General features: G+C 37.7%; 3 protein-coding genes across 3 annotated transcripts; 1 reads left to right on the top strand and 2 right to left on the bottom strand.

Moving 5' to 3' along the window:
• The first annotated feature begins 1738 nt into the window (after nucleotides 1-1738).
• Nucleotides 1739-14271, top strand: LOC110752779 (uncharacterized). Its single transcript, XM_088254709.1, has 7 exons — nucleotides 1739-1764; nucleotides 2878-2974; nucleotides 3061-3176; nucleotides 3293-3416; nucleotides 3563-3679; nucleotides 13908-13988; nucleotides 14104-14271. The coding sequence occupies exons 1-7, from the start codon at nucleotides 1739-1741 to the stop codon at nucleotides 14263-14265; spliced, it is 723 nt and encodes a 240-aa protein (XP_088110835.1). The 3' UTR covers nucleotides 14266-14271.
• Nucleotides 14272-14334: 63 nt separating this feature from the next.
• Nucleotides 14335-15484, bottom strand: LOC110752780 (major pollen allergen Ole e 10-like). The gene is made up of 5 exons (XM_021953505.2): nucleotides 15467-15484; nucleotides 15164-15398; nucleotides 15037-15066; nucleotides 14909-14943; nucleotides 14335-14786 (listed from the first exon to the last, which is right to left on the bottom strand). Exons 1-5 carry the CDS (start codon nucleotides 15482-15484, stop codon nucleotides 14754-14756), a joined length of 351 nt encoding a protein of 116 aa, XP_021809197.2. The 3' UTR covers nucleotides 14335-14753.
• Nucleotides 15485-16835: 1351 nt separating this feature from the next.
• Nucleotides 16836-18848, bottom strand: LOC110752784 (uncharacterized). Its single transcript, XM_021953510.2, has 2 exons — nucleotides 18677-18848; nucleotides 16836-18216 (listed from the first exon to the last, which is right to left on the bottom strand). Exons 1-2 carry the CDS (start codon nucleotides 18766-18768, stop codon nucleotides 16917-16919), a joined length of 1392 nt encoding a protein of 463 aa, XP_021809202.1. The 5' UTR covers nucleotides 18769-18848; the 3' UTR covers nucleotides 16836-16916.
• Nucleotides 18849-19020: the final 172 nt, after the last annotated feature.

Below are 19020 nucleotides of genomic sequence, written 5' to 3'. Positions count from 1 at the left end.
GCATCAGAGCCAAAAACATTGACTATATGCATGACTCATTCTGTCAAAAACAGATCCTAAAAATCTAGGACACAAGGATTCATCTCCAGCCATTCAAGGTCATTGGAGGCTACGATTCTTACACCTAGCCTAGGAATCGTTACAGCAGATAGGACTAAGACAGCTAAGAATGACAGCTGTAGAGTTTCCCAAAATAGTAAGAAAACTAGCTGTTGGACATAACCTATAACGGCTATTGCTATAAAAGGAAAGTTCTTCAGCTCCTTGAATTTCTTCATCCTCTTCACTGTCAATCTGCAGGATTAACATCTGCAGCTTGATTCGAGGCTAGTATGCAGCTTAACTCTCAACAGTTAGTACGTTGGCAACAGACCCTACTCATTGATAGCCCAGGAGATCCGGATAGTTGTGTGAAAATCTTACCTTCTTCATCATTGTCTCTTTCTTCCATGTTTATATGCCTTTCATTAAAGCTTTTGTTGCTATACCAGCCAGAACTCAGAAGAATATCTAATAAGATTATTGGGAGTGTATATTCTGTAGACACTACATAGAATTTTTTTTAGTTGGATAATGGTTGGTTATTCTATAAAATTTTCCTACATTTTTCCAAATAACTCAAGAAATAGTGACTTTCAGAAGGAACAAAGAAAGTTAATAAACAATCCAGTAGAAGCTTTGAAATTATAACAAAATAGTTCAAATGTTTGGTATTGAAAGCATTTTATGCCAAGTTTTGAAGTTTCTAGAGAACGATTAAGCGCAATAAATATAAAGATTTGATGTGCTTTTCTTTTAGTTGTGTTCATATTCCATTTTATCAGTTCAGTTCTCAAAGTAGAAAACTAGTTAGGAAATTGTGGTCAAAATGTTATTACCTAAGAAGAGAATAATAAGTAGAACTGTGACCATCCAGTCGGCGAACATGATGTTGAAGGCAACTCCTATGCTGATGCCCAGCATTAGCATTGGCTGAAAGAGAAATGCCAGATCATAATCTATAAGGGGCATGTCCAGTGTTGGGTGCCTAAGTCTCAAATTGAAGTATACAGTTGAAACTGAAGCACCCATTATCTTACCTGCATGACCAATAGGATGGCATATAGTTCTTTAATTCTGTCTAAAGTGAATACATTAAGATTAAACTAACAAGTTAAAAGAAAAGATTAATAAGAAAGAACTAACACTTGGAAATGGCAGTGGAAGACTTGGGATCAAAACCAATGATCAAGGAATTTTGAATCCAAACCTCTTCAGTGATTTTTCCTTGCCAAGGATTTCTTGACAAGATTTTCTGACTGACAAAAAGAATACAGTGAATTTTGTCTTGCGTTGAACTATACCTAAGGAGGAATTCCCAATTCAAGAAAAAGGGGTCCCAAGATGAAACCGCCTCCCAGCCCAAGTAGGCTACCCACCATACCAGCTACTATCCCACAGCTGCAGTAAGGAAAAATCTGATGCAACTTCCACTCTGTGATTTCCTTTCCTTTTGGATGCAATCACCCTGGTGCCTTTGCATAAGAATTTGGCTTCAAAGAGCGTAACGGAGACTGAAATTGGTACCTACGAAATGATAATATTTATGTTCAACTGGACATCATTCTTTATATGTATGCTTGAGTGTATATAGTTAAGTGTTTCTATAGTGTCCGTGAAAGAAATCTTACTACTCTGGTTGTTAACCTTACCTGCAAGGAGTTCAGGACCCAATAATTCAGTAACAAAAGTTAAAATCATGGTGCTTTGGAAGCAAATGCAGAGGTATTAGAAAGACGGAACTTGATTGCATGGCTAGTGATGATCATATCTTTTGGAGAGCATTTTAAGGTCCGTTATGCGAATAGATGAGTTCCTAGAAAAGCTTCTTTAGTTGTACAGAACTATAGAGTAAAATAACTTACCTTAACAAACTGAATAATAAGAAAAGCCACCTAGACATACACAAGCATCAATAACTCCTTCCAGTAAACGTTGTGTGATATAGACACTTGGATAGAGTTGTTCGTCATATCAATAAAACAAAAATTGAAACCACTTAAAAATTGCAGATAACAACGACAAGTAGAGCCGCGCGGCTATACCTTTTTTTAAAAACCGGGGTATAGCCGCATATATAAAAAAAGATCCGCCGAGCTATTCGGCGCCCACGTGTCAATAGGATAGAGGAAGATGGTGATTTTGTGAGCAGGAGGATTGTTTGTCATCCATTATGAAACCAGCCTAGCTGTTTGGTGCTTACGTGTCAAAAACGGTATAGCCGTGCGGCTATACTATTTTTATAAAAAAAATACCGTAGTATAGCCGTGCGGCTATACTATGTAAAATATATCATCTTTAAAAGGTATCGAATGGTGCGCACTGTGGTGAAGCCCGACTCCAAGTTCCACCATGCCAAAATAATACACTTCAACCAAATTCAAGGAAAGCTAGAACATCCAACTTGAAATATATTATTCCAGGGATCATATCAGCAATACTCCTGGTGGCCTCTGCATCAATGTTCATATTGTGCAGGAAAAGGAAAGTAGAAGTTGCAACAGACACTGCCTTATTACCTCGACTTCTTTGGAGAAGAGTTTCACGCCTTGAACTTCTGAGGGCGACGAATGGATTTGATGAAAGCAACTTACTCGGCACTGGTGGTTTTGGCTAAGTTGTATATAAAGGTACAATTTCAGGTGGGATACATGTTGCTGTAAAGGTTTTCAATTTACAGCTTGAAGGGTCTGGGTGGCGCTAGGAGGGTCTGGGCTGCGCTAGGCGGGTCTAGGAGGCGCTAGGCTGGTCTAGGCTGGTCTAGGCAGGTCTAGGCTGGTCTAGGCAGGTCTAGCTGGGTGCCAGGGTGGGTCTGGTTCTTTTCTTTTGTTCTTTAAGCCTACTGCCTGGCGATTCTTCTTTGAAGCCGATATTTCGAGCAAGTACTGTATCAGATGCACAACCTTTTGACCCCAGCAATATTGTGTCATTGCAGGCACATTTCTGCAGCCACTTTCTTTTAGTCTATTCTTTCACTTCATTTTCTTCTATGTTTATTGATGGGATTCAAAATTATGGCAGCTCATGTTTAGCAACTTTGAATTTGATGGGAAAGTGAATCCTACTTTTGTGGAAGGGGAATTTAAGCTCCCATTATCAAGCATACGAGCATATCTAAAAGAGCCTATTACTCCCAGGTTTCACATTCTTTTCATTTTGTTGGATTATCTTCTTATGACTAAACATAATTAATCTGCTAGGTGCACTTTCTGTTTTAGTGTTTAAAGAATCTCTTTGCTTGTGTTCCGTGTAGGTTAGTACACGTAGGTTCTGCAGGAGTTACCCGACCTGATAGGCCTGGACTTGATCTAAGTAAACAACCTCTTGCTGTTCGCTTAAACAAGGAATTGGATTTTATCCTGACATTCAAGTTGAAGGTTTCATACTAATTCAGTGCAAGCTGTTTGATATTTTTATACATAAACAGTGTATCAAAATACCACTTCTTAGCTCTTTTCTGTTCTTTTTCTTTTTCTGGGTCGGATTTAGCTCTTTTGATTTTGTACATTGATAAGTTTTGGAGCTGGGGGAGGATTTAATACGGGAAAGTGGAATACCATGTACAATTGTGAGGCCTTGTGCGTTAACTGAGGAGCCTGCCAGAGCAGATCTCATTTTTGACCAAGGAGACAATATAACGGTATATAATCAAATAGAAGATCACTATTCTCTCTTTGTTGTATGCCTGTGATGACATGTATTGCTCTTTCTTTCCCTTATAATAGTAATAGTATCTGAATGTTTTGATTTATAGTATTTATATGTGCAGGGTAAGATATCAAGAGAGTGTAGAAAAATAGACAAGAGAGAAGTTTGGGTTGAATCACTCGATACTTTGATCATGTTGAGATACATGATCGGTTCATAATTGTATATCATTTTGTACCCTTCTAGCTTATGATTTGGTTATGTTATTGAGTTAAACTTGTGCTTTTAATCCATTTTCTGTTTTGATAAGTCCATAATTTCATACACTTGCATGCCTTCTTTACTTAGTGATTTTGCTTAGTTTCTCTTTATTTTGAGTCACTTACCTATGTTTGTGTGTTTTGTAGGTTAAGATAGCAAGAGATAACATTTGATGCAATCCATGCATGTTAAGGGCTGATTGGCATATGAGGAATATGAGCTTAAAGACAAACACATTTTGGCTACAACCCCTTTCCAGCCCAATTTCGTAGGTCAACTTCTTGGCCTTGGATCAGCATGCTATGGGGCTCGAATGAGGTGAAGATCTTCATGAAACTTGTTCCAATGGGTGTCTACTACAACATATCCAAATTTCAGCCCAATTGGACATTTGTGGAGTGCTCAGCCCGTCCAACACCCAACCATGCTCAGGAGGATTTGCAGCTGCCAGCTTTGAGCCTTGTCTCCTCCTTTAAGCCATGTGCCTCACCCATGCTGCAACTGACTTTGGATCCAACATAATGAGTGAAGTGGGGAGGCATTCCAGCTATGAAATTCTAAAGGAGCAAGTTGGTACATGCTGGAGCTATTATAGAGAAAGCATGTGCATGCATGTAAAGCAAAGAAATGAAATGAAGTCAATTCCAGTCTCTGTTCGGCTGCCAACTTGCAAGGCCCAAAACGCACACTTCTACTGCTCCGATGGGAATACTTTCTTCATAGAAGTTGTTCCAATGGGTGTCTAGTATAACATATCCAAATTTGAGCACCATTGGATACGTTTTGAAACCTCTGGCCTTCCTACACCAAGACTGGTTCAGAAAACTCGTTTTTCAGCAACCAAAAGGCAACCACATGGGTTGGCAACCAAAAGGCAACCACATGGGTTGGCAGCAAAGGCAGCCACAACTGATCACCTTTGAACCCATGTGAAGATGCTTGAGGTGCAGCAAAAGATGAAGGATGGTGTGGGAGTTCATCATGATGTTCCTCCCTCTTAGCCCTATAAATAGAGAAGCCTTCAAGCTTCAAAACACACCCCAAGGGGGGGGAAATCTCAAACACTTCTCTAGAGCTCCCTTCCCTTCTCTCCCTCAAATTCTCTTAGTTTCCTTTCAAGTTGTCAATTGTTGTAACAAAATGAGTTTACTAAATTTTCCTTCAAGTTTTCTTAGTTCTACTTTACTTTTATTTGTAATGTACATTCTTTCTTAAGTATTCAAGTTTAATTAGTTTCCAAGTTTCAATTATGGTTTTTGTTCTTATTCATTATGCTTATAAGTTAATATGCTAGTTTGAATGATTGATCACCATTTAGGCTTGCATGTTAGCTATCTTGGTTTGAATTAAGAGTAGACACCATGCTTTAATTCGAATTGAACTATGGATAGGAAGAGTATGTATGGACATTCGACAACAGGGATTAGATACATACTTGGTTGTTTAAAATGTTCTTCTATGCTTAATGGGTTCCTAATGCTTAGTTTTAGGTTAGACAACAAATGATCAAATTAGGGAATTAGGAACACAAGGTTTTGACCAAACACCATGGCTTAATCATACTTTAGCTAGAATCAATCCATTAATCTAATTGAACTTGGGAACTTATTTGCTTGAGTTATTTCTTTTTTTTTCTTGTTTTATTTATTTCCTTTTTCATTTCTATTTTGTGTAGGGAAAACAAATTGGATCATTCAATCGCCAATCCTCGTGGGATCGACCTCGCACTTACATATGCTATACTACCAAACGGCTCGTGCACTTGCGAGTATCACAAGTTGAGGATGCAGCTGAATCTATTTTGGTGCAGCTGAATCGAAGCAACAAGTTTTTGGCGCCGTTGCCGGGGATCGGTAACATTGTTTGATTCTATTTGATTTTCCTACTTTTTATTTATTTATAATGTTTAAAGTCTACTTAGTTCTCTATTGTTCATTCCTAATCCTTTTAATTCCATTTCAAGTTTGTGTGTTGGTTTTAGCAATTTATGACAGCTTAATAAAAATGGAGAGAGATGGCAACCTCAATCGTAAGAATGGGAAGTGTGGAGCAATGGGAGAAGTCGACCTCCAAGTGCATCCATGCTCGACCTAATCGCTTCAAGGAGGAGCATTTCAATCCTTTCTCTTCTTTGAATTATGTTTATTTCCGTATTTATTTTTGCCTTTTGGTCCACGTTGAATTCTTTGTTTCTTTTTCTTACGAGAATATCTTTTAAAAAAATTTATATAAAAAAATTATTTTTCATATGAGCTAACTTTTGGTAACTCCAGTAAGCACTTCCGTCAATACAGTGTCTAGGAGTTCTTTAGGCGACACCTTCGATGTCTAAGAAGTTTGGGTTTTAAGCGGGACCATTGTGACCCCTCCAACCTTCCCGGATCCCCTGGCTGTGTTTTCTGAGGCCCTTAACTGGTCATCCGTGAGTTGCTTGTATATTCGTGTGTTTTTAAATTAAGTTATTTATTTATTTATTTATTTTTATTTTCTTTGTTTTCTTTTCTGTATAATCTTTGTTTTTGTTTTTGTTTTGTTAAGTTAGTTTATTTATTTATTTACGTGGTATGGTTAGTTAGTTTATTTCTGAGTGTTAAAAACACATTTTTATTTCACTTCAAACTCTGCATTACAAACAAAGAAAAAAAAAAGTTAAAAAAACAAAAACAAAAACAAAAACTTCTTCATCATCTTCTTCATCTTCATCATCATCATGGCTTGCCTCTATTTTCTCGCACTTGTAGAATCTGCAGCAGCTCTACATGGTCTTCATTTCTCTTTTGCAGCATTTCTACATGCTGGTTGACACTGTAGAGCCGCTTCTGCAAGTCCGCCACCTGAGCCTTCAAGGAAGCTACTTCCTCGTTCAGCGTTGTGCACTCCCGCATCCTCGCCAGTAATCGCATGCCCAAATTGGTAGCCGAGACCGCATGGAGCACAGATAAAGAGTGGGACTCATCCACTGCCATCTTGTCAGACCTACGTGCCACATGCAGATGATCTGCCGGTGTGAGTATACTGCCAATCATGCCACCCAACAGCACTGCTCTGTTCGGCATTGCCTCAGCAAAGTTCGGTATTGCCTCAGCAAAGTTTGAGGCCGTGCCGTGATGATATGTGGAGTTTGGGAAGACAGGAGTTGGAGGAGCCCTTGTCTGGGCATTCGGTGGTGCAAGTGAGAGCTCAAGGTTGAGATCATCAAGGTGAGTGCATGAGGATGCCATTTGTTTTGCTTCTGAATTTTTTGATGTTTTTCCTTGAGTTTGCAGGAAGAAATGCTGGGTATCATCCGCTTGCAGAGGTGTGGTTTAAATAGACATATGCTGATGAGAGAGAGCCAACACCATTTCGGATTTCCCGGGCATGCTCGACCTAATTGCTTCAAGGGGGAGCACATTAACTTTCACTTTACTTTTCTTTTTTCCGTGTTTTCTGGTGTTTTGTGTTTTTGCCCGTTACTTTCATTTTCTAGAGCTTTGTGTTTTTGCTTTTCCCTTTCGGCTATCATCTTTATTTTATTTTAGTTAGGGAACTGTGCTTTCTTTTCCGTTTTCTTTTTCCTTCTGCAACTTTACTTTTATTTCCGAAATAAAATAACGAAATTACAAAAACAACAAAATAAAATAAAAACAACAATAATGTAGTAGGAAATCATTTCTTCTCGGTGCTTGGTGTCTCGACCATTGGAGCTTTGAGTTTGGCCCTCTGGCTGTCCTCTTCCGGGGCTTCACGTACAGCTTCTTGGGGCTCACCACTTGAGCTCCCAAAGATCGCAATCTTAGCTTGAGCGTAATTACTCTCGCGATCTGCTTGCTTGCGTTTACTCGGTCGGTCTAGGTCCTCCAGCTGCTTTCGCATGTCGCGAGAATACAACTCTACCATCTTTGATAGGTTTTTATTCTCGTCCCGCAATACTTCTAGCTGGTGTCGATTCACCTCCACTATCCTTGCCCTCTCCTTTTTCAAGCTTTTTATAGCACTCTGACATTCTTCAACCATACTTCGCTCCGCCGCCAACTGACCCTTTAGCACCTCTACCTCATGGGACTTCGCAAGTAGGCGATGACCCAAACTTGCGACTGTTGCCGTACTCTGCACGCTCAGTGCCAGGGCATCGCTCACGACCCGGTTGTCATCCCTTGTCCCCAGGACACGTATATCTTTAGGAGTCACTAAATTTCTAGCCACTCCAATAGCAACATCGTTGTCCAGGAGTATTGAGTCAGTTACTGTCACAGGCCCCCGTGCGGAAGCAAAGTAAGGCATCCATACTGGTGCCGCTGCTTGGCCTCGTGTCTAAGTCGGTGGAGCTAGGTTGAGATCCAACGAAAAAGGGTAGGAAGAGGCCATTTGATTTCTCACTCTTTGTTCTTCTTTCTTTTCTGTTTTGTGTGTTTCTGAGTTTGTGTTTTTCACCCGTTCTTTTTACCTTTTTATAGACTTAGTCTGCTAAACCCTAGCCGCTGCGGTTCTGGGTTATGTGCGGCCCTTACGGCTTATCTCTATATATCGCCGCACCCATTTCCCAACCTCCCCTTAATTGCATTTTCACCTTTCACAACCTTCAAAGTGAAAAAGTCGTCCCGCTTCACCCAAGAGGCCAATAATTCTGGCTTGGGGGATGTGAAAGCGGCCTCTGCGCGCCGACACGTCCCTCACCTCTTTTGCCCGTAACCTCACAGGAGCCGAGACATCAGGGACCACATTCTCTCTTTTCAAAAATCCCGTCTTTGCACTCCCAATTCACGTGTCATCTTAAAAATTAAAAATTAAAAATAATAATAATAAAAAAACGTGTGGGCTTCGGATTTCATTGTGGGTCGGCTTTTCACCGTTGTTTAGGTTTCAAAGTGAGTTAATTTTCTTTTGGGTTGGGCTTTCAATCGTTTGGATTTTGGTTTGCGTAAGACTGTTTGTTTATGGCTTTTTGTTTCGAGTGTTTTACTGTTTCGTTTCTTTTTTATTTGTTTGTTTGTTTTGTAATTTTTATTTTGTAATTATTTTATTTTTGTATTTTAATTCTTGTGTGTTTTGTGATTTTATATTTACTTACTTTAGTACCTTTCATTTCTTGTTATGACATTGCTTGTTCCTAATTTTTAAACATTGAGGACAATGTTCATTTCTAGGTTTGGGGGTATTGGAGTTTAGCAAGTAAATTTGGTTTTTCTTTTTTTAAAAAAAAAAAACAACAAATTTTAAATTAATTTCTTGCTTGTTTTTTTTTTTATATTTATTTTGAGTCTTGTTTTGTTTTGAGTCACTTTCCGAACACTTATGATGAGATTGTGATAAATGTTTGCATGACTTAAATGAAAATTGAATTTTATTTATTTATTTATTTATTGTAAATTTTTTATTGTAAAAAAAAAAAAAAAAATATTAAAAAAAAAAAAAATAATAAATTTGGCATTGTTCTAGCATGATATGTTCGAAACCTTCTTTGCACTTGCCATTTGTTTCATAATTTTCCAATTAAAGGATTTGCATGACCCAAAGAATTGTATCAAGCATAAATTAGACTTATATAACCATATAATGTGAGCTTTTGAGCCTTGTGCTTCATTTCATGAGTGTTATACACATACTCTTATTTTCTTGTCATCAAAGTTGTTGTTTGATTTCATTATTCATTGATTTGGTTGAACACTTAAAAGTCATTCATTCTTATGCAATTTGATTTCATGACATTTAAGAAGTGATATTAAGGCCCTCTTTGGATCGTTTGTGCCTTTCAAGCTAACCTTATGCATGCTTAAGCATGATTTTCCATTGTTAACCATTTTGAGCCTACATGTAAACCTTTTCTTTCATTTTACCAATTATATTTCCTCACCTTAGCCCAAAAAACAAATATTTACCTTTCTAAGGAACTCATGAGCTCTAATTCGGATGTGTTTTTCATGCTAAGTTTGGGAAGGGATATTACATAAAGGAAAAAAAAAAGAAAAAAAGAAGAAGAGAAATTCACACAATTGGTGAAAGAAAAGAAAAGAAAAAAAAAAAAAAAAAAAAAAAAAGAAGTTGTGATTAAGTGGTGGTTGATTAAAAATTCATTTTTGGGCCTTCAAAATAATTTGGTGTTTGGAAAGGAGTTTAAATCATTGTAAATGAAGGTATAAGGAGTTTTGATCATGTAAAAGAAAAAATTTAATCGTGATGATTCGAAGTCTTGTAAACAATTATTTTATGCTCTTACATTTTTGAGTTCCTTGGACTTTGTATTATCCATACCTTTCATTTCTTACTCACCTTACACCATTGGCCCCATTACAACCTATGTTAAAGACCTAAATTGATCTTAAATGTCATGTGGTTGAATTGCATTCATTTTTCTACTTTTAAGTGTTTGGCATCCTTCTTGAGATCATATTAATGCAAGTTCTTCATCTTCCTATTTTGAGTTAACTCCTTTACGGTTTAACTCTAATCTCATGTTTATAACTGAGTGATGCATTGTAGCCCTCTTCTGAGTAATTCATTTGTGAGAGGACAACTTTGGTGAGATTTGAAGTTGCATTTGTGCTTGGTATGATTTTTGAAATTGTGTGGAAACTAAGATTGGAGAATTTGTTGCATTTGGCTATCACACTATACACTTTGAGCATGTTGTGCTTTGAACTTTGCCGCCTTGTAAATAATGTCTAAAATTGAGTTTTAACTTTTGAGTCATGTGCATGAGTCATCTCTCTTCAGAAAATGTTCGGAAAGATTGTTTTGAGTTTACTTTTTACATTATTTATTTATTTATTTATTTATTTTGGTTTTGTAATTATTTTTATTTTGGTTTTTGTGTTTATTTTATTTTGCTTAAGGACTAACAAATCTAATAAGTTTTCTAACCACCTTGTTTTGTAGAGTTAGTAAAACGTTTGTGGGTATCGTTTCTGTTAAACCCTCAGGAGACACAACTCCTCCTACTAGGGATGCCTAGAGGTTTAAAGGCTTGTTGCATATGCTCAATGCAATCGAGTTACCTGCGGAAGTGGTTTAGTTAACTTTTTGTTTTTAACTTTGTTTTGTGTTGTTTTGCTCGAGGACTAGCAAAATCTAGGTTTGGGGGTATTTGATCGGTTCATAATTGTATATCATTTTATACCCTTCTAGCTTATGATTTGGTTATGTTATTGAGTTAAACTTGTGCTTTTAATCCATTTTCTGTTTTGATAAGTCCATAATTTCATACACTTGCATGCCTTCTTTACTTAGTGATTTTGCTTAGTTTCTCTTTATTTTGAGTCACTTACCTATGTTTGTGTGTTTTGTAGGTTAAGATAGCAAGAGATAACATTTGATGCAATCCATGCATGTTAAGGGCTGATTGGCATATGAGGAATATGAGCTTAAAGACAAACACATTTTGGCTACAACCCCTTTCCAGCCCAATTTCGTAGGTCAACTTCTTGGCCTTGGATCAGCATGCTATGGGGCTCGAATGAGGTGAAGATCTTCATGAAACTTGTTCCAATGGGTGTCTACTACAACATATCCAAATTTCAGCCCAATTGGACATTTGTGGAGTGCTCAGCCCGTCCAACACCCAACCATGCTCAGGAGGATTTGCAGCTGCCAGCTTTGAGCCTTGTCTCCTCCTTTAAGCCATGTGCCTCACCCATGCTGCAACTGACTTTGGATCCAACATAATGAGTGAAGTGGGGAGGCATTCCAGCTATGAAATTCTAAAGGAGCAAGTTGGTACATGCTGGAGCTATTATAGAGAAAGCATGTGCATGCATGTAAAGCAAAGAAATGAAATGAAGTCAATTCCAGTCTCTGTTCGGCTGCCAACTTGCAAGGCCCAAAACGCACACTTCTACTGCTCCGATGGGAATACTTTCTTCATAGAAGTTGTTCCAATGGGTGTCTAGTATAACATATCCAAATTTGAGCACCATTGGATACGTTTTGAAACCTCTGGCCTTCCTACACCAAGACTGGTTCAGAAAACTCGTTTTTCAGCAACCAAAAGGCAACCACATGGGTTGGCAACCAAAAGGCAACCACATGGGTTGGTAGCAAAGGCAGCCACAACTGATCACCTTTGAACCCATGTGAAGATGCTTGAGGTGCAGCAAAAGATGAAGGATGGTGTGGGAGTTCATCATGATGTTCCTCCCTCTTAGCCCTATAAATAGAGAAGCCTTCAAGCTTCAAAACACACCCCAAGGGGGGGAGCTCTCAAACACTTCTCTAGAGCTCCCTTCCCTTCTCTCTCTCAAATTCTCTTAGTTTCCTTTCAAGTTGTCAATTGTTGTAACAAAATGAGTTTACTAAATTTTCCTTCAAGTTTTCTTAGTTCTACTTTACTTTTATTTGTAATGTACATTCTTTCTTAAGTATTCAAGTTTAATTAGTTTCCAAGTTTCAATTATGGTTTTTGTTCTTATTCATTATGCTTATAAGTTAATATGCTAGTTTGAATGATTGATCACCATTTAGGCTTGCATGTTAGCTATCTTGGTTTGAATTAAGAGTAGACACCATGCTTTAATTCGAATTGAACTATGGATAGGAAGAGTATGTATGGACATTCGACAACAGGGATTAGATACATACTTGGTTGTTTAAAATGTTCTTCTATGCTTAATGGGTTCCTAATGCTTAGTTTTAGGTTAGACAACAAATGATCAAATTAGGGAATTAGGAACACAAGGTTTTGACCAAACACCATGGCTTAATCATACTTTAGCTAGAATCAATCCATTAATCTAATTGAACTTGGGAACTTATTTGCTTGAGTTATTTCTTTTTTTTTTCTTTTTTTATTTATTTCCTTTTTCATTTCTATTTTGTGTAGGGAAAACAAATTGGATCATTCAATCGCCAATCCTCGTGGGATCGACCTCGCACTTACATATGCTATACTACCAAACGGCTCGTGCACTTGCGAGTATCACAAGTTGAGGATGCAGCTGAATCTATTTTGGTGCAGCTGAATCGAAGCAACAATACACCATATATACAGGATGCTAGTGGTGGTCAACTATAACAAAAGAGGAAAATACATGATTACAGGGATTTGTACATAAATTGCACCAATCACGTTGTGATGGGAGGTTGACTTGGGATAGTGGGATTCTTGGCTTGATTGTTGTTCTCTTCAGCCCCCGCTCAAGCGAAACAGAACCAAATGGAGATTGAGCTTGCCAGAAAAAAAGGAGAACCGTTCTCTGGAGAGACTTTTGGTAAAAATATTGGCTAATTGATGTTGGGACGTGTGCGAAGAACTCCATGTGCCAGTAATTCACTAACAAAATGATAATCAATTTCAATATGACGCATGCGAGCATGGAAGACTGGATTTGCAACCATGTGAAGGGTGGAAATATTGTTGACAAAGACGCATGGTGGAGTGCGAAGCAGAACCCCAAGTTAACGGAAAGGATAACGAAACCACTGAAGTTCAGCAAGGGCTCTATACTCAACTTCTGAGTTGGACCTAGAGACGGTGGATTGCTTTTTGGCGGTCCAAGTGAGAATATTGGGACCAAGAAAGATGCAGGCCCCACTAGTTGAACGACGATTGTCAAGATAGCCGGCCCAATCTGCATCAGAGAAGGCGCGTAAGGTGTAACAAGGGGAAGAGCGATAAATAAGGCCATGTTCAATAGTCCCCTTTATGTAACGATAAATGCGTTTGACGGCTTGTAGATGAGTAGTCTTGGGATTGTGCATGTATTGACAGACTTGGTTGACGGCATATGCAATGTTTGGGCGAGATAAAGTGAGATATTGAAGTCCTCCAACCATGCTACGATAGATTTCAGGATCTGAAAGAGAATCACCATCATGGGCAGAGAGCTGTTGAGAGGAAAGCAAAGGTGTAGGACAAGGTTTGCATAGGTCCATTTTGAACTTCTTCAATAAATCTGAAGCATGTGATGACATGTATTGCTCTTTCTTTCCCTTATAATAGTAATAATATCTGAATGTTATGATTTATAGTATTTATATATATGCAGGGTAAGATATCAAGAGAGGAGGTTGCTCAGATTTGTGTTGCTGCGTTGGAAAGACCCTATGCATCTGGCAAGACATTTGAGGTCACAGCCCGACTTATGTCCCTTAATTGTGTGCTGTGTGATGTGGCTGTAATTTGCTATTTTTGGAAGTTAAAAGCTTTTGCAAATTCTGAGATGCTTATAAACTTATTTGCAGGTTAAAAGTGTTGTGCCATTTAGTGAGCCATTTACAGTGGACCCACAAAATCCCACCCCCCCCCCCCCCCCCCGCCCCCGGAAAGGAAATCCTCGAACAAGATCCTGTACCAGTGTAATGTTTTGCATACATAGAGCTCTAATTTCAACCTTAACTTTGTAAGTATAATTGAGCTTAATATACTTCCATTTTCATCTAAGATAATTCTCTCAGCAATGAGTCAATGACTAATGAGAAGAAAATCTGTCAACATATATTAATTCTAACCACATACCCACTCCTTTCATGAATTGACAAGCAAGGCTTAGATATATTATATACTTTGTATCACACTTCACCCACAGAGAAACAATGGTCGGACGAGTTGTATATTACCAGAACATAAATTCAAGTGGACTTGATACAACTCAAGAGAAATGACCAACATATTAAACTTTTAAAAAAAATCATCTCAAATGTAGAGAATAAAACAAGTTAATCGACCGTCATGTACTCAGTATTTTGTTGAGTAGAAGCGTGTGAGAATGATAAGGCCAATGCCATTGAAATCACAATTGTAGCGTCCATCGGTCTTATAGTAAAGATTCATGTCAAATGAGGCATGGTTTATGAGGGTATTTGGAAAGTAGCATGAACCATGTTCTTGTATTTCACTGCATTCTTTTAGGCACACACCAAGTATCCTGCAAACCCAACACAGCATAATAGTAATTAATTAAGTTTAATTAAGCATTTGAAATGATTTTGATATAATTAAGATGATTTGAAATCTTGGTTTAAATTGTACTGTTTGGATTTGAGTTACCTCCTTTTCTTGTGGCAGTGGAGGTCCTGATCCTCCTACAAATTTCAAAAGGGAAAGTGAAAGTAAAGTTATACAAATATTTTTGCATATGAAAATGTGCAAAACTCATTATAGTTATAGACACATACCACTCACAAATTGGCAGCAGGGATTGTAACCTGCAAAAATGGTATAGAACCAAAATGTTTAATTTGCTGAAAAAGAAAATCTGAACTTTTGAAACAAATTATTATTATTATGAAATTGAAGGCCTACTTGGATCTGCCAAGGAAATGAGACTAGCATTGTTAAAATGACAATTCCATTGGTTTCTTCCCATCTTCTGGTAGTAAGCATTCATGGCAAATGAGGCATGGTGCACTGGCCTATCTGGGTCATAGCAAGAACCTCCTTTCTTTGTAGGGCTGCAATCTGCATAGTTACAGGCATAGTCCAGAGCTGACTGCAGTGCTTGTTGTGGTGCTGCAGGCTTTGCCACACACCAAGCTTTCTACAACACCATGTATATATGTAAATTAATTGCTAATTAATTTAAGAATTGTTCTTTCTAATTCTTACCTGTCCATTCACCAACATCGAAATCTCCCCTGCAAAAAGAAGAAAAAGAAAAAAAGAAAAGAAAAAAAAAAGCAGCCATGGATGAACATAGGTGAAAATAATAAGTTTCTTGCCCATCAAGAAACACTTAGAGATATCCTTCATGCGATAGAATTAATGTATTCCAATCCTTATAGAACTAGGAAACCTTAAGCCTTTGTAAACAACCTTAAACACTGATTGCAGGCGCCTAATCAAGATAGGATATGAGTCCTTGATAAATAATAAGTCCTTGCAATCCTTCATTGATTAGAAGATCACTTTAGTAGGTTTAAGGCAATAAACCTTCTTACATATAATGCCCAGAGTTCAAACATTTGCAAAGAAGAAAGTACGCAATAGGAAGATTTCCTTCCCTATCATCGGTGGTATACAAACAGTGATAGGGAAGAATTACTCCTTGAGTAATTTAGCAATGAGTTGAAGCGAAACGATGGAAACTACGTAACTTGCATACTCTTGAAGTACAGAGTACAGACATTCATATACATGCTCATATGCGCGTATAGGCAGGGAAAGCAGTTCACCTGCGGACAAACTCCAATCATTTCTCTAATGTTTTCCATGCCAACAGAGCTTCGGGAAGAATATCCATAAATCAATGCTGTATCAAGACAGTTTACAATTTATCTTACCCAACATAATTTTTTATTCACAAACTCAAAAAAAATGATACTATTATTACCATCTCCGGCAGTCACCGGTGCATTCTGTTCGAAAGCCTACCAGATTGTCATGGAAGACACTTCTTCCAAAATGAACTCGATGGAAATTGCACAAGAAATATGTTGTAGCATATTCTCAGTATATAAAATTATCATCGTAAATGTGAATAGAGAATTTCCTATCTGTGTATTTTGGACTTGACAAAATTATAAATGTGGTGCTTTCCATCAAGCCTGATCTACAATTCTTTTTAAAAGTAACAGAACAATGTAACTATGGTACAACAACACAAGCAGAAAATCTACTATCTGGGTCTTTCCTTCTTTGATAATTTATGGCTATTGACGTAAGTACTGATGCAACCCACTGAAAACAACACCAGACTAAACTTCAAAATAAAAATGTCACAGTTTTATGGAGAAGCAAGGCCAGCCATATACTTGCATATTTAACATTTACTACAGTTTTATTAAAAGTTTTCATATTTTGAGCAAATTCCAGTTATTTTCATTGACGTTAATCGATATTGAATTTTCTTAGATGCGCTGTTGAAAAGATTCCTCATACTATTGATAATTGAGAAGAATTATGGTTGTAAAGATTCCTCATACTAAAAAGAAAAACACTCAGTAACTCCCTCATCAACAATCATTCAGACAAAAAATTCAATGAAATCATCTTGCAGTTTCAATGTTTACTGTGATAGAAGGTGTGTTTCAACTTTCAAAGGGGCGAGTTAAGTTCATTACTCTCTTTTTATCAATGGCAACAATGCTGGATCCACTTTATCTTTACACAATAAATTAACTATCAATTCTGTAGTTGATGCATCTGCAGAGAAACCCCTTTCCACCATTTGTTGAATAAGTCCCATCGCTCTTACTGTCTCATTGTTATTGATGAACCCTCGAATAATTATGTTATACGTATACCCATCTGGAGAACAACCTTTCTCTTCCATTTCGGTGAGCAGCTTTACTGCTTCACTTGTCAGGCCCCCAATACAGAGTCCTTTAATCATTATGTTATATGTCCTCGCATTTGGTTGAAGTCCTCTGGATGATAAACCGCAAAAGAGATCCCTTGCAGACTCAATTTTTCCAGCTAGGCACAAACCGTCAATAAGAATATTGTAAATCACAATATTTAGATCAAACCTCTTCCCTTCCATCTCTCTAAACAATTGCATTGCTGTAGAAAGTTGTCGGTTTTTACACAGGCCATCCAGTAGAATAGCATAAGTTTGAACATCTGGAAGTTGGCCACAAGCTTGCATCTTAGAGAACAGCTTTTGTGCATCACCTATTTTGCCCATTTTGCAACAACTGTCCACAAGAGTACTATAAGTAACGGTATCTGGAACCAGCCCTTTACCAGACATTTCCCCAAGAAGCATCATGGCCTCATCCATCATCTTATGCTTACAAAATCCGTTTATCAATATGTTATAACTAAAAGCATCAACCATGGAGCCCTTGCTAAGCATTAGTTCAAAAACCTTTTTTGCTTCGTCAATTCTTCCTTGCAAACAGTAACCATCCATTAGTGAACTGTATGTAACAGTATCAGGTTCAATATCTCTTTCAATCATCATTTCAACCACAGTTTGTGCTTCCCCAACCATCCCCTCTTTACAAAGTGTGTCTAACAAGACAGTGAAGGTGCGCACATCTGGAAAGATATTTCTACTCACCATGTCATTCAACAACCTTGTAGCTTCTTTCCACTCGCCTAATTTGCAAACTCCATGAATCAAAGATGTATAGGTAATGACATTTGGGGCAATACCCTTGCACATCATTTCTGAGAAGAGGTTTAATGCATCATCAACTAGTGTATCCTTGCAAAGACTGTCGATGATTGTGCTATAGGCAACTAGGTCAGGCTTGCAAGCTCCTTCCTCCATCTTCCTAAGCAACTGAATAGCAGCACTATTGTTACCTTTCATGCAAAAGCCCTTTACTAGTGTGCCATAAGTAACCACATTAGGCTGACAATTACCTCCCGCAATCATTTTGTTGAAAATTCCTGCTGCCTCAGCCACTCTATTCTTGAGAAGAAAGCCGTTGATTAGAGTGTTGAAGGTAGAGACTTTTGGTTTAAGACCAAGTTTGAAGAAATTTCCCAAGACAGATAAACTAAACCCCATTTGGTTCAAATGGCAATAACAATTAATGAGAATGTTTAGAGTATAACCATCAGGTTCAATTCCCGACATACCCATTTGGTTGTACAAAGATATGACGGCCGAATAATGTTTCAATTTCGCAACTTGAATCAAGATTTGATTGAAAGGGGCAACAGAAGGCAGAGGACGCATTTGAAGCATTCTATCGAACATATTGAAAGCATCCCCAAGATTAGTGATATTGGGTAAGTCTCTCACTGGCTGCTTGAGTTGGGTACTTCTAGATTTGATTGGTTTAGAAGGTTGAGAATGAAAGAAAGCTAAGTAATTGTTGAGGAAAACAACAAGAGTGGAGTTAGAGTGAAGACAAGGCATACCTCTCCAGCTCCAGCAAGAAGAAGAAGAAGCCGCAGCAGCAGTTGTAGACCTGATTATCTTCAGCATCGCTCCAACTGGATTCATTTACCATGAATTCGACAAACACTTTCTTTCTCTAAAAGTTCTAAACTTCGATAAGAAATTCCTCCGTTTCGTTTAGTTTTTGGCCGTATGATATATCATGAGCCTCTTTTTATTTATTTATTATATTTATTTATTTAGTTTTTTAGTTAAATACCCAATTCTACACCAAGCCCTATTACAAAATCCTGTACCATTTAATCGTTCTAAACATAGCCAAAATAAACCCAAAAATCAACAATTGTATATATTTTTAATTTAA

Source organism: Prunus avium, chromosome 6 (assembly GCF_965620075.1).
Source record: "Prunus avium chromosome 6, drPruAviu1.hap1.1, whole genome shotgun sequence".
In the NCBI taxonomy this organism is placed as follows: domain Eukaryota; kingdom Viridiplantae; phylum Streptophyta; class Magnoliopsida; order Rosales; family Rosaceae; genus Prunus; species Prunus avium.
The sequence above is the reverse complement of the archived record's forward strand: the minus strand, read 5'-3'. Positions and strand labels throughout refer to the sequence as shown.